Source organism: Pan troglodytes, chromosome 23 (genome assembly GCF_028858775.2).
Source record: "Pan troglodytes isolate AG18354 chromosome 23, NHGRI_mPanTro3-v2.0_pri, whole genome shotgun sequence".
NCBI classification, from domain to species: domain Eukaryota; kingdom Metazoa; phylum Chordata; class Mammalia; order Primates; family Hominidae; genus Pan; species Pan troglodytes.
The window spans coordinates 50,666,523-50,690,083 of record NC_086016.1 but is presented as its reverse complement, the minus strand read 5'-3'; the positions used below and the strand labels follow the sequence as shown (position 1 = coordinate 50,690,083).

General features: G+C 57.1%; 1 protein-coding gene across 4 annotated transcripts in view; it reads right to left on the bottom strand.

Annotated features, from left to right (window-relative positions):
• Positions 1 to 23,561, bottom strand: part of TAFA5 (TAFA chemokine like family member 5) — a 267,603-nt gene that overhangs the window by 86,265 nt on the left and 157,777 nt on the right. For all 4 annotated transcript variants that reach the window (XM_016939434.4, XM_016939437.3, XM_016939435.4 and 1 more), the window contains exon 2: positions 18,764 to 18,913. In XM_016939434.4, the coding sequence (XP_016794923.1) occupies positions 18,764 to 18,913 (150 nt within the window). The remainder of the gene's footprint in view (positions 1 to 18,763; positions 18,914 to 23,561) is intronic.

Here is a 23,561-nt window from a genome sequence, read left to right as displayed (position 1 = left end):
GAACGCGAGAGAACGTCTCACGGCTTTGGGGTAAGATGACGTTTCCCACACAGAACACAAAACACACGACCTGGAAGGGAAAAGATGAATCAATTCGACTTAGCTAAAATTAAGAATTTCTGCTCATCAAAATGTACCATTAAGCAAATAAGAAGGCCAGCCACAGAATAAACACAGGCTTGAACGGAGCATATAGGAAGAGCTCCTGCAAATTACTTAACAAAAGGACCAGCAACTCAATAAACATGAGTGGAAGACGCAAATGAACACTTCACAAAAAGCAGCTATCGGGCCACTCCAGACGGCTGTAGAGTCACGCCCAGGATCTTGACGCAGCAGAAAAAACCAAGTCCACAAAACACCGTAGGCTCAGCAAAATGGCTGAAATTAAACACACTGACCATCGCCGGTGCTGGAGGGACCATGACGCACACAGAACATTCATGGACTGCTGATGGCACATGACATGATACAATCGCTCTGAGAAACACTCTGCAGGGCCTACCGTGGCTAGGTCACAGCCCTGCCACTCCAAGGCGAATGCTGGAGATAAGTCAGTGGACACGGCCACCCGGAGACGTGCACCAAGTATGTTCACAGCAGCATCATGCAGAATGACTAAAAATTCAAAAGAGCCTGCACGTCTACCGTCCTTGGCACAGACAGATAGATGGCGGTACAGGGACATTTTATATAGCAATGAGAGTATCAGATTGTCACCACACATGACAGCACGGGCAGCTCTCACAGACGTAACGAGGGAAAGGATCCAAGTCCAAAAATGAGGCCTATTCCCTGCTTCCGTTGATGGGAGGTTCTGAAACAGGCAAACCTGCAGTGACAGAAGTTAGGGCTCTGGTGAGCCAAGGGGAGGGGTGAGATCGGGCCAGGAGGGGTGATATCAAGGTTTGCACTTACAATTTCCAATTTGCCTGTATAGATGTGTCAATGAAATATTTTTTTAAGTTACACTTTAAAAAAGAATAGTCACCTATTTTGGGCTTCTAAGCCCAATTTAAGATCAAGCAATCTCTTCAGAATATGTCTACACGCATATTTTGTAAATCAATAGAATTGTATAGACGTCGTTTCACAAGGGTCATCAAAGATGGCCTGGTGATGAGGGAAGATCATTTCACGAGACACGACTACATTTACTGAGCCAAGGTCTGGGGGACTTTCCTTACATCATTCAGGCATCAGAGGCAACATTCAAAGGAGATGCAGCAGCCCCCCATTATTCACAAGTGATACACCCCCAGACCACCAGTGGCTGACTGGAACGGCAGAGAGTACCAAACCCAGCTGCCATCAATCAAAATCCATTTCTGTTCATGTATTCCATCCACAAACTGAACGCCTTTTCCATCTTAACTATGCACTTTTTATACACCGTGGCCATAACTTTTGCAGTCTGGGGTGCAACAGCAAAGCCAGCATGAGGTCTTTTTCCTTCATGGATAGAAGATTTTTTACTGTAGATCTTAGCAACCTCAGCATGTGATTTTTTTCCTTTCCTTATGAAGTTGAGAATTCTCATATTTTCACTTAAAGGAAGCACTTCACGGCTTCTTTCTGGCATATCTGAATTGCCAGCATCACCCGTGCTCTTGCACTTTGGGGCCATTATTAAGAAAAATAAGGGTGTCTTGAACACAAGTACTATGATGCCACGACAGTCCGTCTGATAACCAAGACGGCTACTTAGTGACTAACAGGCAGCTGACTTGGACAGTGTGAATATGCTGGGAAAAGGGAGGGTTCATGGACCGGATGGGACAAAGTGGAATGGCGCAAAATTTTTGTCATGCTACTCAGAATGACGTGCAATTTAAAACTTACGAATTACTTATTTCTGGAAATTTCTATTTAATACTTTTGGACTACCTTTGACCATGGGTAACTGAAACCACAGAAAGCAATGCTGTGTGCTTACCTCTGAACAAGTATGCCTGCAATTTTAGTTTCCTGCCACCAGGTGGTGATAGAGACCGAGTCAGCTGGGTAAAATCATGCTTGCAAAGGCCCTAAGTCACCGTGTGCCGGCTGCTGCACTTTGCCCTTTGTCTACAGTTGCGTCTCCCCTCGTCACCAGTGGGAAGGTGACTGGTCCAAGGTGACTTGGGCAGTGAGGCACAGGACCTACAAAGATGCAGGCCACTTAACCCCAATGTGGCCCCTCAGCCCACTCTAGTGCCCCCAACTGCAGGGTCTGGCTTGACCTTGAGAAGCAGCACCCCGTTGACATGTCCATAACTCAGAATAGAAATATCCTTCCCTTCCCAATGGTAAATGAAACCTTTGTTAAGTCACCTGGCTCTAAAATGAGCCAGAGACACTTAAAAATGACAAAAAGTTAAAGCCAAAGAAAACCGCAGCTAAGGCACCCACAGGGGCCCAGCACCCTGCTCATCCAGCCACCCTGCGTCCCGGAGCATCCCAAGCATCCCCACGTCCCTCCTGCAGCTCCCGCTCCCATCAGTCAGGCTCTGCTCCTGTGGGAGGCATGAGCTGCCAGATCGGCCGGGTGGTCTGAATAATTAAAGGAGACCTTTATTCACCTCTCGGGCTCCCTGCGTGAGAGGTCTGCTTCCTTCCACAGGCAGCCTCATAGGGAGGGCAAGGATTGGGGGAGGCCACCATTGCAGCTGCGACAGCGGGTAGGCCGGGATGGCCCCTCTGTGGGCTAGTGGGTGCCCATCGCCTAGGGCCCTGTGTCCTCAGCTGCCGCCTCAGTTTCCCTGGTGACCTCAACACTCCCACACCCAAGCAGGCTTGCCAGTCTGACCTGCTCCCAGCCTGTGTCTCTCACTCCGTGCCTGCTGGACACCTGCTCCGGTGAGCTCGCACCAGCTGGGGGGCAGAACAGATGCTCCACGTGTGCCTGGGGCCTCCTGGGGTGGACACAGAGCATCGCTGCACATACACCCAGGCCTGGGTTCAGCTCTGCCCTCCACACGGTCTCACACCTCTACTGGAGCCCCACCGCCTGGGCCCTTGAATCACCCCCATCACACACTTCCCCACGCGACCACAGTCACTGCCACTTTCTGCCCAGCCTGACCTCTGCAGACTCCTCTTGCTGCCCTGAACTTATGGTCCAGAGAGCAGCAGAGAGATTTTTGTAGAAGGCCATCAGAGTGGTCCGTCACCTTCCTGGCACCCCCGAGGCTCCCGGCAGGTTTGAATCAACCATGTCCTCTGGCCTGCAGAGCCCCTGCCCAGGGACCAGCCTTGACTCCCTGCACCATGCCAACCTCCAAGCCTTGTGCTCCCGCCATGTTCCTGTGAGCTCCTCCCGCTGTCCCCACAGGCACCAGGCACATCCTCACCACCCAGGCCGAGCCCCAGCCCCACGTCCACCTGGAGCTGGCTTCCAGGTATTCACAAGGCCAGAGCCTTCTGGATTTGCAGGTATCAGCCACAACACCAGCTTCCCAAAGTGGGTACCCCAATGAGCCCCCAGTCACCATCTCCCCAAAGTGGGCACCCCAATGAGCCCCCAGTCACCATCTCCCCAAAGTGGGCACCCCAATGAGCCCCCAGTCACCATCTCCCCAAAGTGGGCACCCCAATGAGCCCCCCAGTCACCATCTCCCCAAAGTGGGCACCCCAATGAGCCCCCAGTCACCATCACCCCTGTGGATGTCTCTGCAGGCTCCCAGGCCCCCAGTTCATTTCTGCAGACTTGTGTATTTGTCTTTTATTGGCCTTTTCCATCCCACTGTGTCTCCAGAGCCCGGAGGTTCCCAGAGCATTACTCACAAGGACGTGCAGGGAGGAGGACGCTGTCCAGGAGGGTGGGGGAACGAGCCCCCAGCGTCTCCTCCAAATCTGGCACCCACTGCCATACGCTGCCCCCTCTCTGTTCCCTGCTGCACTGTCCCCATAGGGCGGGACCAGGCCTGGGCACTGATCAGTGTCCAGCAGGCTCTGAACCCAGGGAGATGAGCAGAATGTCTGACTACTGACCGGAAACACGCCGTAAGGTGTCTTTGGAAAGACGCAGACAAACCCTCGGGGCACCGGCTCATCATGCATGGTCAGGAGGAAAGAGCCTCCAGTTTCCCCTCATCGGGGCGAGTTCTGCGGCCGGGGTTCGAGGCCTGCACACCATTCAGCCCAGCCTTCTTCTGTAAATGTGGGAAGGGCACAAGGAGGGAGGGCTGGGGCAAGGTTCCAGCAGGCAAGACGTGCCCGAGGCGGCTCAGGGCCGAGGGTGGGGCATGGGGAATGTCCCTCTCTGCGCTCTGGTGGGACACTGTGCCAGGTGGCCACAGACCCTGACCGTAGGGCCAGCAGTACGCCAGTGACCCCAATTGCAGTGTGGACTACACAGGGGTCCAGACGATTTGGACACACACCCCGTACGTGCTCTCATGATTTGCTCAGCAAACCTTTGTTCCTACAAAGGTCACCTGGGGCCTGGAGACCCCACACTGTCCGGGGCTCCATAATAGTGGAGCTGGAATGAATGAGCTCTGACTGTATTCACTGTGCCTGCTCCTGCGTCAGAGTTTCCCCCGAAGAGACACGCCCCCTAACTCCGAGATTCCAGCAGCCGGCCCTGGGTCTCCGAGACTGTAAGAGCAGCTGTGGGCACGGATCGGGGTGCTCCCAGGGCCAGGAGCTCTGAGAGTGTCTGCTCCCTTCACCTCCTGACCCCCCAAACCCACCCAGAAGGTGAGGAGCCTCCTCACTTCTGCTGACAGAAGAGAGACCCCGGCCTGGGAGAGGGCCACGCGCTGTGTCGTTGCACAGCTGGTGAGGGGCAGAGCCAGGGCGGAGCCCAGTGGGGCGATCCCCGCACACCCTCTGCAGCTCCAGTCATCTGCCTCCACGAGGCGCTGAGATGAATTCGCCTGGGACATGCAGCTGTTCTCCTGAAAACAGGAACATCAGCTCCAACGCCACAGCATTTTGCGGCTAAGGGGGCTGCCGGGCATTTTATCGGCTGGAAAGAATTGTCTCTAGGGGAAAATTCTGTGTAAAGAGTTTTTAAGTTCATTCTTACAACCTGTCCAAGATTTCTAGAAGGGTCTGGACCTCTTGATGGCAACACAGCCCCATAAAAAAATGAAATAAGGAAAACGTTCACACCACAAACATACTCGAGATGTGCTCAAGCGCCACTTCTGCTCCAAAGAGTCCAAGCCACATCCGGCCACCGTCAGCAAACAGCAACTGTGCTCAAGCGCCACTTCTGCTCCAGAGTCCAGGCCACATCCAGCCACCGTCAGCAAACAGCAACTTCCTTGCCGGGCACTGGGAGATGGGACAGTGAGGGCACAGCGTGTCCGAAGACAATGAGTTTAGAGGATTTGCAATATGGGAGCCTGGGTGTTTTTTGGGAGGACAGCCCTTGAGAGAATACCCAGCCCCCTAGAAGGGTGCACTGGAGTCTGGGAACCTGAAGATGACTCGGCATCCAGACAGGCCCCAAACATGGCCCAGAGCCGTCCCCGCCCCACACCCGGAGCAGGGGAGGAACAGGGAGGCAACCCCACTCACCCCCCTCCAAGTCACATGATCAAAGCATCTCCAAGATCAAAATAAAATTTTCTTTCAAAATGTCCCTGGCTTTTTCATCATGTTATTTAATTTAGTTTGAAATCTCAAATCACATCAAAGACAGCATGGGGACTGTATGTTCATCAAAGCAGGGCCTGCGCTAAGGGAGGTGGAGGGCGCCAGCTGTGGGGCTGCTGGTCCTTGTTCCCTGCGCACAGCCAAGCCCCACCAAAAAGGCCAGGGACGGAGGCCTTCCCAGCACCGGCCCCTGCCACCACCCCCAGCACAGCTCAGAGAGGACAGCAGCTGGGTCCCTCATCAAACCAGGACAGGGCGAGAAGAACAAGTGGGTGAGGACAGGGAGAAAAGCAGGACATGGGCAAAGAATGCCCCACCCCCAGCTTGGCCGCCGCCTCCTCCCGGAAGGGCTCCCTGACTTGGAGCCTCCTCCACCCACATCCACCGTCCAGCCCAGCTGCTGTGGTGGTGCCTGAGTCCCTCTGTGCCACTGAATCTGGGTTCCCCTGAGAAGGCAGAATCTGGACCCCCTGAGGAGAATGTGACCATGAGGTCCAGCCTCTCTGCCTCCTGTCTTGGACTCAGCCTCCTGGCTGGTCTGTGGACGGTGGGCTGGGCTGTGAATGTCTCCCTCCCTCCACAAGACGGTCCCCGTAGACCTCCTGGCTCCATGGCCAGACCATGGTGGCTGAAGCAAAATTCTCCACTTGCTCAAAGCCCAGCGAGCAACAAGGCTGCGGCTATGATTCTGGGTCCCTTTGTGGGTGGACGAGGGCTCAGAGTGAGGCAGGGTCTCTGCCTGTGTCCCGCCTCTGCAGCCAACAGGCCAGGAAGAATGTTGGATCCTCCACCGCGGGGTCCAGAAGGCGCTGCGCCCTCAGCAGGGCCCTCGGAGACTTGCCCAGGACTCTGCTGCCCAGAGACCATCAAGGTCCCCCGGGTGTCCTGCCCGGTAATCGCACCTGCTCCTGACAATGACGGGCAAAGGCGTCACCTCCTCTTACACGTCCTCTTTGGACGCTGCAGTCTGAGGCCATGGTTCCTTCCTCTAGGTTCTTGTCACTGCTCCCTCCACACCCCTCAGCACAGGGCACTGTCCATCTGAACCCTTATTCCATGACTGCCTGGGAGCCCAAGAGGCCACACTGTGGCCACAGGCCTGGTCCTTTCTCTCTCTGAACATCGACGCCCTAGGTCTGGGCCAGCAGGTGCATTTCCAGGACAGAAGAGAGACGTTCTCTGCAGCACTGAAGCCCCAGTGCCCCCACTTTCCAGCTGTGGGCTTGGGGCCAGCTCCACCCTTTGTGGGGCTCAGCTTCCCTGCTTTTAACAGGAGGTGACAGCAGTACTGCCCTGGGTGGGTGTTTGTACAATGAATGGGGTGATCCATATAACCTTCAGGAAGGAGCTGGGACAGGCCAGCCCTCACCTGCCGGCCGCATCAACTGTCACGGTGCTCCGTCACTCACGCAAGATGCAGCGTGGCTTTCAGGATGCTGAAAAATAACCCATATTTAGACTCCACCCAGAGAGGCAGGGAGCTGCGGAACTGAGCGCCCATGGGCTGTGCACATCCATCTGGCATCTGCCATGGACAAGCAACGCTGCAGGCTCGGGACAAGGGACCTGCCTCTGTCCTCCTCAGAAGAGCTCCGGAATCCCCAGATGGGCCGTAATAGGAACGCAGCAGTCGTAAGACCTCGCTGCTCCCCCACCCACCCCGCCCTCAGGAGTGTTTGTGGGGCTGAGTTTCGGAGGTGGAAGTGGACGGGAGCAGCTCAAGGTCCTCTGGCATCAGGCAGACCCCATGCACCCTTCCCTGAAACGTCACGAATGTCCCTGCTAATGGCCGCAATCAGGGCCCGCGCCAGCACCACATGCTGGGCCCCCTCAGCTCTCGGCTTCCTGGAGAGAATTTCCTCAAAGATTTTTCAAAGATATTTCTTCTTGTAGACACTGATTATTCTCAGATGCTGATTAACATATGTAAGATGAGGCAAGCAGCATTATTAGCAGGGTGTAGTGGACACTGTAAACACCATCAAGAACCTGGAAGGCATCACTCAGGTTCAAGAGCGGCAGCGTCCCCCATCCTTCCCTCTCTGCTCCCAGCTCAAGGCCTGCTGGTTCACTGGCTTTGTTCATCATCGGGTCTCCCTGAAAACCTGCTTCAACCAGGCATTTGGAGGCATCAGGACCCACTGACATTCACAGAGCGCCTTTACATACTCAGGGCACAGGTGTGTGCTGGAGATGCAGGCATGGATGTCACCGTCCCCATCACGGTGGTGCTGCAGGAGAGACACGTGCCTCAGGGATGAGGCGTAGTGTAGGACTGCATGAAACCCAAAGTGACATCTATGTCCGTATCCATAGATCTGTAGTTTTCTTGTGATGTCTGATACTTTGGTATTAGGGCAATACCAACCTCATAGAGTGAGTTAAGAAGTGGCCCCTATTCTTCTATTTTTTGGAAGAGCTTTAGAAGATCCAGTGTTAATTTTTCTTTAAGTGTTTGGACCAATTCACCAGTGAAGCCATCTGGTCCTGGGCTTTTCTTGTTGGGAAGTTTTGATAACTCATTCCTTGTTTTTACATAACATAGGTCTATTCAAACTGTTTGTTTCCTCTAGAGTTAGTTCTGGAAGTTTGTGTCTTTCTAGGAATGCGTTTATTTCATCTAAACTATCTACTGTATTGGCATACAATTGTTCATAGTATCCCTTTAACCTTTTTATTTCATATGGTGGGTACTAATGTCCCCTTTTATTTATGATGTGGTAACTTCAGCCTTCCTTCACTTTCCTCCTTCTCTATCCCTCTCTACTCCCTCATATCAGCCTAGCTAGAGATTTGTCAATTTCACTTATCTTTGAAAGAACTAACCTGCTGGGTGGGCAGTGGCTCACACCTGTAATCCCAGAACTTTGGGAGGCCAAGGCAGGCAGATCACTTGAGGCCATGAGTTTGAGACCAGACTCACCAACACAGTGAAACCCCATCTCTACTATAAATAGAAGAAAAAAAATAGCTGGGCGTGGCAGTGCAAGCCTGTAATCCCAGCTATTTGGGAGGCTGAGGCAAGAGAATTGCTTGAACCCGGGAGGGCAGAGGTTGCAGAGAGCTGAGATCACACCACTGCACTCTAGCCTGGGCAACAGAGTGAGACTCCATCTCAAAAAAAAAAAAAAAAAAAAAAAAAAGAGACTCCATCTCAAAAAAAAAAAAAAATGAGACTCCATCTCAAAAAAAAAAAAAGAACTTTTGGTAATTTTCATTATTTTTCTATATTCTACTTTATTCCCATTTTAATCTTTATTATTGTCTTTCTTCCACTTGATGTAGATATTGTTTACTCTTCTTTTTTTAGTGTGTTCACGTGGATATTTTTGGTTTCAGTATAATTTATCTACAGGTCAGTTTATATAATTTCATTGTTTCTTTTTTTTTTTTTTTGAGATGGAGTCTCGCTCTGTCACCAGGCTGGAGTTCAGTGACGCGATCTCGGCTCACTGCAACCTCCGCCTCCCGGGTTCAAGCAATTCTCCTGCCTCAGCCTCCCAAGTAGCTAAGACTACAGGCACCTGCCACCACAGCCAGCTCATTTTTTGTATTTTTTAGTAGAGACTGGGCTTCACCATGTTGGCCAGGATGGTAATTTCGTTTTTAATAATGGGAGTATTACAAGTCAATTCACACATTTCCTGAAAATTTAACCCATGGTTCTCGCAATCTGGTGCAAGCCAGTTCCAGTATACCACAAGGGTGGTTCTAGCAGACTCTAGAGAGCAAGCAACACCCTGAAAAAGAATCAGCGTCGGCCGGGCGTGGTGGCTCACACCTGTAATTGCAGCACTTTGGGAGACCGAGGCAGATGGATCAGGAGGTCAGGAGTTCAAGACCAGCCTGGCCAACATGATGAAACCCCATCTCTACTAAAAATACAAAAAAAAAAATTAGCCGGGTGTAGTGGCAGGCGCCTGTAATCCCTGCTGCTCGGGAGGCTGAGGCAGAGAATTGCTTGAACCTGGGAGGCGGAGGTTGCAGTGAGCTGAGATCGCGCCACTGCACTCCAGCCTGGGTAACAGAGCGAGACTCTGTCTCAAAAAAAAAAAAAAGAATCAGTGTTTGGCTTCAGGAAGCCAGGCAGGACCATGCCTTCAACCACACTGTCCCTCCTCTGCTTCTCTGCCCACAGCTCAGAGCGCTCGGGGGACCTGCTTGAGGCCACAGCTGCGTTAAGAACATACACGTATTTCTAAATTGCCGTGGTCTAAAAGTGTTCCCTAAATTCACGTGTTGGAAACTTAACCCCCAATGCAGCAGTGTTGGGAGATGGGCACTTTGACCGATGTTCAGGTCATGAAAGCTCCACCATCCTGGAGAGATAATGCTGTAAAAGGACCTGACTGCGGGAGCCTGGCCCCCTTCTGCCCTTCCACCTTCCACCACGTGAGGACGGAGCGTTCTGCCTCTCTGGAGAATGCAGCCCTCACCACACAACTGAACACGCTAGTGCCTTGATTTTGGACTTCCCAGCCCCCAGAACAGTGTAAAATAAATTTCTTTTCTTTGTAAATTACCCAGTCTCAACATCACAAAATGGACCAAGACAGAAATATCCAAGTACTTAAGGACTTACATTCACTTTTCTAATGACTGAAGCACACAAAAGCTTTTCCCGCAGAAGAGTGAGGGCTGCTGTCCACTCTGCATCCTGCCAGCCCCTTCAGACACGGTTTGCTCCAGGAGCAGCCGGGGGGTCTGGGCAGGGCTGGATGTGGAGTGGACCCCCACTCATGCCTGCTGCTGAAGGACCCTGGGGCATCCTGGGTGACAACCATGCCCAGTACACAATGACAGATGGGTGTGGCCTCCCCTTTAAATGCAGTGCCCATTTCCTCCAGGAAGCCTTCCTGGATTGCCACACTGATGCATCCAGCTAGTACCAGCCACCACACGCTGCCTGGCTCAGCTCTGGGCCCGCAGACCCCATAGGCCTAGGCTGCCCAACCACGGCCCCTCCTCCCAGCCCTCAGTGCTCCTGAAATGACTGTGGGGATAAGGAGGTTGCTCCCCACTTGCCCCTGCTCTCCCCACATCTGTCCCAGCTTCCATCAGGGGCCTTCTGCCTGGGAGGCTGCAGAGTGGGTGCTGGATCAAGGTCAAATTCACACAGGAGCTCCTCCCAGCCCTCCCCTTCCCTTTCCTCCACGCCAGACAGTTATTAGTCATTTGAGTCATTCGGCTCAAAAATGACAGAATTCGAAAAAAAATTAAAACCCCACCCAAGTTTGTTGGGAGTGATTCGGATGGGAAAGTCAGTGCCGGGAGGCCTGCACTTGGCAGAGGGGCCCAACAGGACGAGGGATGGGACGTGCCTGGGCAGCACAGCCTGGGGTCCCACTGCCCAGGACCCTGCAGCTCTCTGTCCCCGAATCACACAGAGTGGGGGCCTTGTGGAGCAGGCACAAGCTGTCCCCATCCTCATGGGAAGGAGTGATGGTGGGTTCAAGGCAGGGGCACGAGTGGAGCAGGCGTGCTCTTTCCAAACCCTGTAGGCCCGTGGATGATGCATCCCACATGCAGTGGGCCTTCCACGGGCAGGCTTCAAGAGCTCGAGGGGGCTAGGACACCAGCGCCCCAGCGCCAAGGGAGGGTGGTGGTCTGCCCAGGGTCAGGCCCAGCCCAGGTGTCTGGCCTCCTCCTCCTCCTCCTCTTGGCTCCCCTGGTTGGCAGCACAGGGGCCCTGTGTCCACAGCCCTGGGAAAGAGCCTCCCTTATGAAAGGGAGGGAGCAGAGCCAGGTGACCACCCTCTTCCCTCCAGAGCCACAGCGCCAACGTGACGGGACAGGACCCTCCCTCCAGAGCCACCGTGCCGACGTGACGGGACATGGAGAGGCTAGAGCAAGGAGACCACCCCCTTCCCTCCAGAGCCGCCGCGCCTACGTGACGGGACACGGAGAGGCTCGGGCACCCATGTTTGCTCAGCCACCTCCCAGTGTGCTCCCAACCTGAGACTCCCCACAGCACCTCAAAAATCAGCAACTTATCTACCAACCCCAGCTGCCATCTGGTGGCGCTCACGTAGTGCCCGTGAATGCTGGGGTCTCCTCTCCTTCACCCTGAGCTGTGCTCCCTGGAGCTGGGAGTGGGGGCGCTTCACAGAGGGGGACATTCAAGGAACTTCATGTTCTCAGCAGCAGAACACCCTGGCTCCAACCGTCTCATCTCTCTACAGAGGCATCAGAGAGCCATGCAGCTACTGTGTGGTTTTCCAACAATTAAACGCACCGAGATCTGGAAGGAACTGCTGGGTAACTTGCTGGAGAAGGACTGGCTTGCTCCCTTCTGGTAAAACTGGACTCTGATGAAGCAAAGTGCTTGGCCTTTACCACAGTTGCCATTGTACCCTCACGCCACAGCCATGGGTCGGGCCGGGCAGTCAGCTCCTCTCTGAAGGAACTCCACCACAGTGGCCCTGGCCAGGGCCTGGGCTGGCCAGGGCACTGTGAGTTGTGGCTCCAACAGCAGACACACCTGCCCTGCCCTGCCCACCTGCTGGGCCTGAAGTGGCTGCATCCTCTGGACTGAAGCAATTCACATCCACGTCCTAGGGAACCGGTGGCAGGGTCTCTTCCCACCATCTTCCTCACAAACCAATCATGCTCAGAACTGAGGGACATGGTGCCCGCATCCCAGGGCATCTCCAACCCCATCTGGATCCAGGCAGAATGGAACGGAGGGGTGTGCTGGGGAAGAAAGTGTCGCCAACAGCCCCCAGGCGCCTCTCCGCTTGCCAAGCGTTTATAACACGCCACCCTCTCCCAGCAGTGGTTCCATAACAAAAAGGCCGCGGGTGGCAGCAGTCTGCGTGGAGATGTATGTGTCCTGACAGCCCCACCACGGTCGCGTGATGCAGTGGCTGGCAATGCCTGCCAAGCAGAGGGCCACACCGGCACCCACAGCTTCTGTGCCACAAAGCACGGACCCCAAGCCACGAGGGGTCCAGGGTGGCCAGGACCCACAACCTGGCTGAGGATGCGGCTGCACACCCAGTCGCCCATGGCCTCGGGAAGCCTCCAGAAATGCTGGGATCTCCCTGAGCCCCCAGAAGGAAGCCGACATGTCCATGCCCCTAAGCAGTGGAGAGGGTGCCTCCTGAGGCAGGCAGGTACCCAGCTGGTCTCCGTCGCGCACTGGAAGGTACCTGGAACATGAGTCCTTTTCTCAGGAAGGTTGTTAGGGGAGCGGGTGCCCAGTAAACAGCCCAGAGCAAAGCCGGGTGCTCCACGTGGGGGTCTGGGCCCCTCTGAAAAACAGCTTCATTATCCTTCCTCAGATCAGGGCCTCGGTGATTTGGTGAGGGCCCAGACCTCCTCCTGGATGGCGCTGGGTGGCCAGTGCGGGGTGCCAGGCTGCCAAGGGTGGTCAGGGCTCAACGCAGGAAGGGCTGCCCATGAACAGCCAACTGCCAGCAGGCGGTCTCCTGTGAGCTCCGTGGTCAAACAGATGTCCCCATGTTGTATGAACAACTGTAGGGAAGCAGGGCCTTCCTTATCCCAACCACCACTTGCCGAAGGGATGAACGGGGCAGGCAGGGCCAGCCACAGCCTCTCCAGCTGCCACCCTGGGGCCAACCCCTGGCCAGGCTGAGCACCAACTGGTAGATGCAGGCTGACTCGGCCACAGACACCGCATCTTAGGGACCTTGGCGCACTCCCAGTCTCTTGCGTACAATAGAGCAGGTGATTCACGTCTCTCCTGGTGGAAAATTCCCGTCACCCTAGTCCCAGCCACAACATGCCTTCAGCTGGCCCTGGGGGCCCCGTTGGCGCCTCGAGGTGGAGATGACGCGCTGTGCCCAGCCTCTCAGAACCGAAAGGCTTTTGCTCCTGCACTCCTGTAATTAAACCCCACATTGCTAGGGCATCATGAGCAGCTAGGCATGATGATGGTCAACAACGGGGAAAGGCAAGAGAAGAAGTGACTTCCCTCCTACCCTGGCTCCTGCAGTCACTGCCAGGGCCCACAGCCCAGGGTCCAATGGCCCTGCCATCAGTGTGGTCCCCATCCCCACAGCAAGGACAGGACCATCTCCAGACTCCTGTACGTGGCCAGGGCACCCTCCACCCTCCCGCACCGACCTGCTGCTGGAGGATGAGGACAGGGCTGTGGACGTGGGGTGGAAGGTGACGCTGACCACAGATCCCCCTCGCGGTGCCCCTTCTTCTTCACACCTGGACTCTAAACCACACGTGAAGCACAGATGCCAAACCCACGGCCTCAGCGTCCACCCGCCTAAGGCTGCGCGTCTTACTGCCAACCATCCACACTGCCTGAGAGCGGGCAAGGCCTCTACTGTCCCACGCCTGCCTCAAACTCCCAACCACAGAGAAGCAAAGACTCTGGCCACCATACCTCTGCCCAGAACCCAGCAGTGCCCACCTGCCTGTTTTCTGCCTCTTTTCCCAGCCCAGGACCCAGGTGGCTGGCAAGGCCTCATGCCTGGAGAATATAAGGCTCCACCCAACACCCACCTCCAGGCCCTCTGGCCCTGCCCCTTCCTGGGCACAGCCTCCCCAGACCTGGCAGTCAGCCCGGCCTGTCCTGCACCTCCCAGTGGCCACTGCGGCCCTGACAATTGGTCTGCGCAGTGCCATGACTGCAGTTTACCACCCTCCAAAAGCTCCCAGGGAAAACTGCCCCCGCCCACGACCGAGACTTGAGGCTACCACCCTTCACCCCTCTGGCTCAGCTCTGGGGCAGTTCCGCTCACAAACCACCACCCTCTGCTGCCCCCGCTACTGGGCTGCAGTCTTTGGTTTCCTGGGAAAGGAGTTTCAGGAGAACTCAACTTGTGGGAGACAGCACCTCTCTTCATAAAGGAAGACCTTGCTTCAGCGAGGCGGGCTGGCCAGGTACAGCCAGCTACTGCATGCCTGGCAAGGGCTGGGTGAGCGCTGGACTCGGACACAGGGTCTCAGTCCTCAGTGCCGTGCTGTGGTGGCTGCGGGACCCAGCACGTGTGTGCTGATGGAAAAGGGAACCTGGCGCGTCTGCATAAACAGCTAGAAAGGAGCAGAAGCAGGGCCTGGCCAGCCCGCCAGGGCATCACGCACCTGGGTGCCTGCCTCAGAGGGCAGCCCTGGGGGAGGGGAGGCTCGGTGGCTGATACTGTGTGTAAGGATGGAAAGCGCCACAGTGCGTGGCTGGTTTGTGTTTGAATCTTTCACTGATGGTTCCGTAAGTTGGATCTCGCATGCAGGTGCACAGGCTCACAGCCCTGCCCGGTACAGGCAGGGACGTGGTTCACCCAGAAATGCTTTAGCTCAGAGACAAGGCCAGGGAGGCTGGAGGCTAGAATTCCTCTCTAACCACTGGCCCTCTCTTTTCACAAAGAGAAGCATTTCTGGTGAGCTCCTCGTCATCCCTCAATACCCTATTCAAATGCCCCCTCATGGATGCATCCTTGCTGAGGTCCCAGCGGGAAAAAGTGACGGCACTCTGGGGCCCCAGTCTGAATTCCCGCACCTGCAGCACTGCATGGCTCTCTGTATTGGGTGTTTTGAGTTGACTTCCCCATGCACCTCTCCTGCTGCCATGGGTATCCATCTTCTTTCAACAGATGAGTGAGTGAGCAAATGTATGAATAATTAAGAAACCGACCAATGGACAAGTGAGCACAGTCAGGCTTGCTCCGGCATTCCGGGCGCCTGTGGTCACGGAACATGGTAGGGGCAGCAAGTGCCTCCCCGATTTCAACCCTACTCACATTCAATTCCAACCCCGGCCCAACACAGCACAAGTTTTCTCTTCAGCAAATGCAATTCACATGCGAGGAAACTTATTATGCACGCAGAGCAAGAAAATAGAAAAGCAAAAATTAAATTAGATGGCAGCCTGGAAAATGCCCACTGTGCAAAAAGAAGCAAAGCTAACTAAGCTAACTAATTTGTTTGGCCTCCCTTGAAAACGGGACGGTTTTAATTTGGGTCTCTGGGACCCGGCTCCTGAGGCACCAGGGGGCTCCTGGTGAGAGGAAAGCGAATGCGGTTTCAGATGAGCAGACCCAGATTCAATTAGTAATCAATTTTGACCCCAACTCTGCCCATAGGCGGGCGGAAGTAATGAGAAGAAAGGACGGCCTGGCTGTGAACTCCTTGGCCGTGCAGGGCACCGCTCTCCCCCTCCCAGTCTTGAGACGCATCAGTGTCCCCGAGAAGGCGCCCCGGCCACCATGTGTTCCAGTGGCTCCAGATACAGGCAGCCGGGAGGGCCGTGGCTGTGGGAGAAGCTGTGGGAGAAGCAGTCCCCTTCCGTGGGAAGGAGACCGCCACGCCTCTGCCCCAGCTCACCCCGGGATCCAGCTCTGCAGAACCGAGGCCTGAGAGCCACTGAGCAGCCCTGAGGCCCTGCGTACCTGGTGTTTAATCAGATGCCTTCTACAGATGCAAATTGATAGATGTTTTTAATAAGGACAAAAACAAGGCTCCAGCGGCCCACTCCTCCCTGCCCCAGGTCCTCAAAATGCACCAGAAGCCTTTGATGGCTCCCCTCTCCTCCAGCCTACTCCAGCAAGCTCAGCCTCTCGCGCCACACTCCCCCTCCCAAGTGCCAAAGAGCTTCCCAGAAACCCTCAGGGCCAGTGGCCGGAGGGCCGGTGGCATACGGCTGCTAGGTCTAGGGAAGACAGACAGGTGGCTCAGCTGGAAGGCCACCTGGCCCACGGTTCTTCCTGGGTATCCCACCTGAGCAGTGCACGCAACCCCCAGGCGCACAGGGCATCTGCGACCAGGAGAGCTGCACGGACTGAGACCTGGGCAAGGCATGCTCCCTTCAGCCAAGAGCCCGCGGCCCCTTCCCCTTCTTCCCTTCCTATAAAGGCCTCAGGGGTTAGGGGTCCAGGTAGTGGGCCCTGGGGCAGACTCACTGCCTGGCCTGTTCCTGCACAGTCTTAGGACACGCTCATCAATGAGACACCCGGAGGGAGCTCAGTGATTCCGCCAGCCCTCATCCTCCTGACGATGCCCTGACTCTGCTGAGAACCCCTAGAGGGGTCTATCTGGCTTTGGAGGATCAAGGGCTTGGCCTATTAGAACACCTTTCTCCCGGTGATACCAGCATTCTTTTTTTGTTTGTTTGTTTTTTTGAGACAGAGTCTTGCTCTGCCACCCAGGCTGGAGTGCAGTGGCGTGATCTCGGCTCACTGCAACCTCCGCCTCCCGGGTTCAAGCAATTCTCTGCCTCAGCCTCCCGAGTAGCTGGTGCACACCACCACGCCCGGGTAATTTTGTATTTTTAGTAGAGACAGGGTTTCACCATCTTGACCAGGCTGGTCTTGAACTCCTGGCCTTGTGATTCACCCGCCTCAGCCTCCCATAGTACTGGGATTGCAGGCGTGAGCTACTGCGCCTGGCTGATACGGGCATTCTTTTTCCTAGTGCAGCTGCCTCCCTCTGTGGAGTGCTCAGGATGCCTTGGCCCTGTCTCTGTACGCCCCATCCCTTCTCCATGGACCTTCACCAGCACCCACGTAGCAGCAGGCTCTATCCCTGACCCCGTGTTCTCAATCACAGCACACGGGCAAGGCTGCCCACGTCAGGCTCCTGGGCAGAGGCGGTGGGATCCGAAGTTGGGCATCCGGAGCCCCCACAGGGGGAGTGGGGGAGGAAAGGACCCTTGACCAGAGTCAGGAAACTCGGACCCCAAATCCAGCCCTGGGAGGCCTGGCAGGGGCCTGCCATCCATAGGGTGGGCCAGCTGAGCATGGGACACATCTCCACAGGTCCCTGCACCGCGTCCCCAGAAGGCCAGTGAGCACTGCGCCAGGCCTGAGATGCTCGCACCCATGTTTCAGTGCAGGATGCCATGGATATAGCTGCCCTGAAGTCCACCAAGGACTGGAGGGGCCACTGGCCAGCGACACCCCTACATATCCTCGGCCCTACTCCACCTGCCCAGCCCCTGTCCCTATCTTCTTCTGGCTTTGCAGGGCCTCTGCCCCTACCGGGCCGCAGCTCGAGGGCAACCCCAAGTCTACGCCTGTCACTCAGGGATGCTGGTTTCTCTCCACCCCAAGAAGTGGCGTCAGGGACCCCACATAGGGGACTCCGCATCTCACCCATGGGGGACCCTCCCTCCCTACACTCTCTCCTGGGCTGTGGTCAAGCTGCTGCGCCTGGAACCAAGGCATCCAATACCCTTGCGTGGGGTCCTTCACCCCAAGGCTGCCTGGACTGGCACATGGCTGCTGCTGGCTAGGCCCATAGCAGCCCCCATGTCTGCCCCAGGGAGGGGTCTCCCTACCCACTCTGGTCACAAGGGAGGGAGGCAGCCTGGATTTAATGCCGGGCCTACATGCCCACCTGTGACCTTTGGCTGGTGTTGACACCAGATGCCTTCCCGGGACACACTGGGCCTTGGGGAGGTCCCGGCTGTGGGGTTCCCAGGTCTCATGCTGTCCCCTGAACTTAGCTGGTCACCAGTGGTCTTAGTCAAGCCCACTCTCTCCCCATGGTCAGGCACAGCATAGACACAGCAGAGTTCCCTACCAGATGACAGGCTCCCACCAGACGCCGGGACAGCCCCTCCCGCCCCATGTCACCTCATAGCAGGTGCCCTTTCCAAGTGTTGACTCAGCAACACTATCATCCCTCAGCCACGGCCCAGCTTGTCAGAAGCTTGACTTCTAGGGGCCGGGGGTCACCGCCAGCTGCCAGCAGGCACTCATCTGCATGGGCTCAGAGCCCATGGGGGCCGGAGCTGCGGCCTCCCGAGTCTAGGCATGAGAGTGTCTTGAACTGGCCAGACCCAGAGACAAGGAGCCAGGTCCCGCTGGCAGCCTCGGCCAGACCACACGCAGACGATGGAACGGCACCCAGGGGACCTTGCCATCCTGCGGATGACCCCTCTGCTGTCCTTCTCCTCTCCCAGAGGCAACATCAGAGAACCACAGCCTTGGGCCAGAGACCCCCAAACATAGGCAAGTAAGGCAGGGCGCCGGCATCTCCCTGACCACTCCCCCAGGAACTGGAGACTGCACCCCAGCCAGTCCCCAAGCCACAAGCTCACACCATCCATGGGAACACCTGTGCCAACAGCCAGGGGCCTGACCCGAGGATGCGCTGAGGCCTAGGGGGACCTTCAGGTAAGGGGCCGCGTCAGGGAAGAGGCACCCTTGGTGACGCCGCGCTCAGCACCCGGAGGGGTCCTGGGGCCACGGGTGCTTACCGTCCACACAGGCGGGCCGGGCTCTCGTGGTGCCGGCGATCTGCCCCTTTCTACACGCACAGCGGGCGGTCTGCCGGGCGATCGTCCTCCGAGGCTGGCTGCTGTCCCGGTCCAAGGTCACAATCTCACAGGTGCCGGCGGCCAGCTGACCTGCAGAGAGGAGCAGAAGCGACTGAGCGGCCACACGTTACAGACACCCTACAGCCAGAGCCCACCCAGAGCCCACCCACAGAGGGGCCCCCGGCAGCCAGGCCACAGGGCAGGGAGACCGCTTCACTCAGAGGGAGCGTCCAAAAGCACCTCGAAGGCTGCCAGCAAGGAGCGCTCGATGGAAGCCAGAGCTGGGTCAAGTCGGCGACCTCCACCCTGTGCGCAGCCTGGTGTTCAGGCGGTGGTGCTGCCTTGGCAGACAGGAAATTAAACACAGCCCCATCTTTATCACGCCCGGAAATGAAAGGTTCGGATCACAAGGAGGGAGCTGGCTCCCCTGCACACAATCAGGCACCTGCTGGAGAGAAGCCGGGCTGTACGAGGCACAGTGCTTGGTCTCCATCCCCAAGTGCCAGCACACTGGCCCCAGGGTGTGGCACTTTGGAGCCGGAAAATAGGTCAGACCCCCGCTCAGGCTTGTCAAAAGTTGTGTGGAACCAGCCACGCTGCCAGGGAGGAACTGCCATGCCTGCCTGGGTACAGAGGCACGAGCAGGCGGGCACCACTGTGTGCATCGATGCCAAAGGGTTCAGGATTTCCTCTGCCCTCCCACAGCGCAGTGCACACCCACACACACATATGTGCATGTACGTGTGTGCAAACAGGCACACATGGCCGCACACAAGGCACAGATGTGCACACACCACACCCCTGGAGTGAGCCACAGGCACGCAGGTTTACATGGGTGGCACCCAGGTGTGAGCACACTAAGGCCAGGGGTCTCAGGCTCACCAGCAGCACATGAGGACATGCTCCCCAGGGGTGCACGTGCCCATGCAGACACAGGTACACACAAGCTTCATGGATGTGCTCTGCAGACACCCACCACCCATGGGTGTCGTGGACAGGCTCCCACAGGAGCACCCTGCATCCCCATCTCCCTTGTCACACCACCTCTGCTCCCCACATAACAGATACCCCACAGGGCAGGAGGGAAGCAGGAAGGACCCCGGGGGCAGAGTCAGGCTCTGGGATCACCTGTGGTACAGAGAAAGGACACATTTCTTCCAAAGGTGCCAACATAAATAATTTCCCTGGCTTTCCTCACTGCCCCCTCCGCATCCCCTAAATTCCAAGGAGAAGGCTGTCTCTGCAAGGGCCCGACAGCCCAGGCATCTCAGGTGTGGGAAGATGAACAGCCAGGAAGTTCTACCCTGCAAATAAACCCATGGAATTTAAGATACCACTCTGCTGGTAAAACGCAGCATGGCCACCACCAATCACAGCCAAATATTAACACTGACAAATAAAGACAGTGCCCGTGCTCCAGGTGAAGATGAAAACCCAGCATCCCCAGGGCAGGATGGAGCTTGTCCCTCAGCCAGTGCTGCCCAAATCTGCCCTGAACGGTGAGTGCCAGGTCCCCTGCCATCCAGCTCCACATGGGCACCTGCTCCCTGGAACCACCTGGATGTCTACTTACTAGCTGCCTCACTCCTTCATCTGAGTAGGTAATGAGCGCCTGCTGCAAGCCCTCCTCTGTGCAGGGCCCTGGGGCCACGGCGGTTAGAAAAGAATTTGGTGTCCTCCCCAGGGGCCCCTTCCAGCTGGGGGAGATGGCCGCAGCATCAGAGATGCACGGACTCAGGGGTCCCAGCCTGTGGGGATCAGCAGAGAGTCTGCGGGCTACCTGGGGGGCTCAGGACAACAGGATGGCAGGGAGGTGACTCCGAGGAAAGCCGTGGTGGGTGCGTGAGGGACGAAGGGTGGCCATCCCACCCTTGCAGAGAGGAACCTGCAGGCAATGCCTGGGTGCTCTCCAGCAGCCGTTTCTACAGCCTGGGTGCCCTTCCTTATCCATCGCACTTTTTCTCCTATGATAACCTTAGACGGCCCCTCCTCTGGCACCTGCCTTGTCACCTGTCACCTCTGGGTCCCCCAGCCCAGCACCCTGGCCAGGGCAGACATCACATGTGCTGGCAGGGTGCGACTTGGAGGAACTTGGAGGGGCCACCCAGCTCTCTCACCCCAACACCCCACACGGCTCAGACTGTCCTCAACCCTGGGGAGTGCCCGTGTCTGATTGTGACCAGGAGGCACGGGACGACTCTAGTGGGCACCAGACCGGCCTGCCCCAGCCCCTTCTGCCCATGGTGCAGGGCATGGAGCTGTCCAAGGTGGCCCAGGCCAGGCTGCAGAGCCCAGTGCATAAGGGCCTGCTGAGTCATGGCTGGTGCGTGGCTGAGGGGAGGGGGTGGCATAAGTTCACAGGAAGGATGCTGGGGCAGCAGGGGCCTCCTCTGGGACTGTGAACCAACCCCACCACCAAGCCCCTCCCACGATGAGCAAAACCCTCGTCCCCCGGTCGGGGCCCCCTCCCCGAAGGCTGTGGGGCGGGAACTTGGACTTCCACTACCGAATTGCACACAAAATTACACACTGCTCCCAGAAAAGGGCGACACCAAATGAGCAAGAGAAGAAGTGGATGAATAAATACCACGAGGAAAGAGCACCCGGGAGGATGAGGCGCTGCTTCTCTCTGGATAACAGTGGTTACTGCGTCAAAGCCATGCTGTGGGGCAACACGCATCTGGACGGGTCCCGAGCACACGTTCTTACATTGTGATTTACGCAGAAGGAAAGTCACTGTGATCTGAGGATGGTCCCCAGCTGCTGTGTTAAGCTCTGCAGGTTGGCTCTGGGCCACTCCACTATTCCAGGCTGCGTTGCCGCCACCTCGACCCCAGACCCTTCCCTCTGACATCAGCCCCAGCAGAGACTCATGGTGTCCAGGCCACCCCAGGGCCAGCTGCCTCCTTGGGGCAGGGCCCAAAATGGGGCAGCTCTGGAGTCATCCACCTACAGTAGCTGGTGCCATGGGGAGATGGCCACAGCAGTGCTGGGGTACTGCTGAGCCTGAGAAAGCCTGCTCGCCCTGCCGCTGAGCCTGGTCACTAAGCCGCCAACCACACAGCCCACCCCTCAGGTGCTACCTGACCGGCCAGGGCTTTGGCATGGCCAGCCCCCGGGCAAGCTGCTGTCCCTCCTAGCTGGCCTCCTCCTCTGTAAGCGGCACAGGTGCCACACACTGGGCAGGGCCACACCAAAGTGCACACTGGAGGGTCTCTAATCCCAGGTCACCCTCACCCAGGTGGTCCCCAAACCAGCCACGGCCAACCGAACACTCTCAGCCCTCAGGTACACAATTCGAACCAAATTCCATGGACGAGACGGTGCTGAGCCCTGAAACAAGGCCACCCCTACACCTCTGCCCTGCAGCCACTGGGAAGCTTCCTAGAGGAGACATCAGGGCCTTGCAGGAGCTTCCTGCGTAACAGATCGCCACAGCGAGCCGCGCACCAGGCAGCCTGAACGGTACACGTTCTTATCCCACGGCGCTGGAGGCCGTGCATCTGAGATCCACATGGCAGCCGGGTTGCAGTGCCTCTCAGTCTTTCTGGGCTGTCGCGACCCTCAGCTCAGCCCCAGCAGGTGGATGCCTGGAGCCTGCAGCAGATGCAAAGGCAGGGATGGGCTCTGCCAGGCCAGGGGCTGGCCCAGGACTCACCCCAACCCCAGGGTCCCATTCCCCAAATGGGAACACTCAGCCCAATACCTGAGTGGCCCCCAAACCTCCTTCTGGGACTACTGACAGGGCCAGGGCAGCCAAGAGCCAGGGTGGGTGGAGCTCTAGAGTGGAGCTCCCTGGCTCTCCCACAGCTGTTCCCCCTCATACCACACAGGACTCGCACACACGTGTGCATGCACACACACCACACACGTGCACACACAGACCAAACACACCCCCCACACGTGAATGTACATATCACACACTGACCAAACACGTGCCCACACACAACCCACACACATGGGTCAGCATATATCACACAGAAAGACCACGCAGGCCACACACCACATACTCCACACACACAGACCACACAGTCACACACACGGCATGTACACCCCCACACACCCCAATCTCTGCCCACTGTGAGGCCTTTGGGGAGGGGTCCAGGCCGGCCTGGTCTCCAGGCTGCAGGGACAGGGTCCTCAGGGGTCCGGCTCCGAGTGCTGGGTGATGCTTGGCTGCCATCCAGTGCTGACCGCCCCTCTGCTCACGAGCTCCAAAATCGCCTCATTCTCAGAAAGGGGGGTTCAGAAGGGAGGGCGGGCCCACCAGGAGTCAGAAGCTGTGGAGACCGCACCAGGGCTGCCTGTGGGGCATGATAGCCTGGAGGTGTCCCTGCTGTCTGGAGGTACAGGGTAGACCCAGGCCCCTGGGCCGCCCCTTTGCACCTGCCCAGCTTCTGGAAGGAGGCCATTTGGGAGGTTCTGGGGTCCCCTGGGGCTCTGGCAGGGCTGGGACAGTGGCGAGGCCTCCCCACAGGGCTTGGCACCCTCAGCAAAGCGCAGGCCCCTCCACCAGGCTGCCCCACGCAGCAAAGCACAGGCCCCTTCACAGGACTGCCCCACTCAGCAAAGCACAGGCCCCTTCACCAGGCTGCCCCCCTCAGAAAAGTGCAGCCCCCTCCACCAGGCTGCCCCCCTCAGCACGCTGCTGGTCCACCCACGATGCCAGCAGGCTGCCCCCCCTCAGCGTGCTGCTGGTCTACCCACGGCGCCGGCCTTTTCTTGGAGATAGGGGATG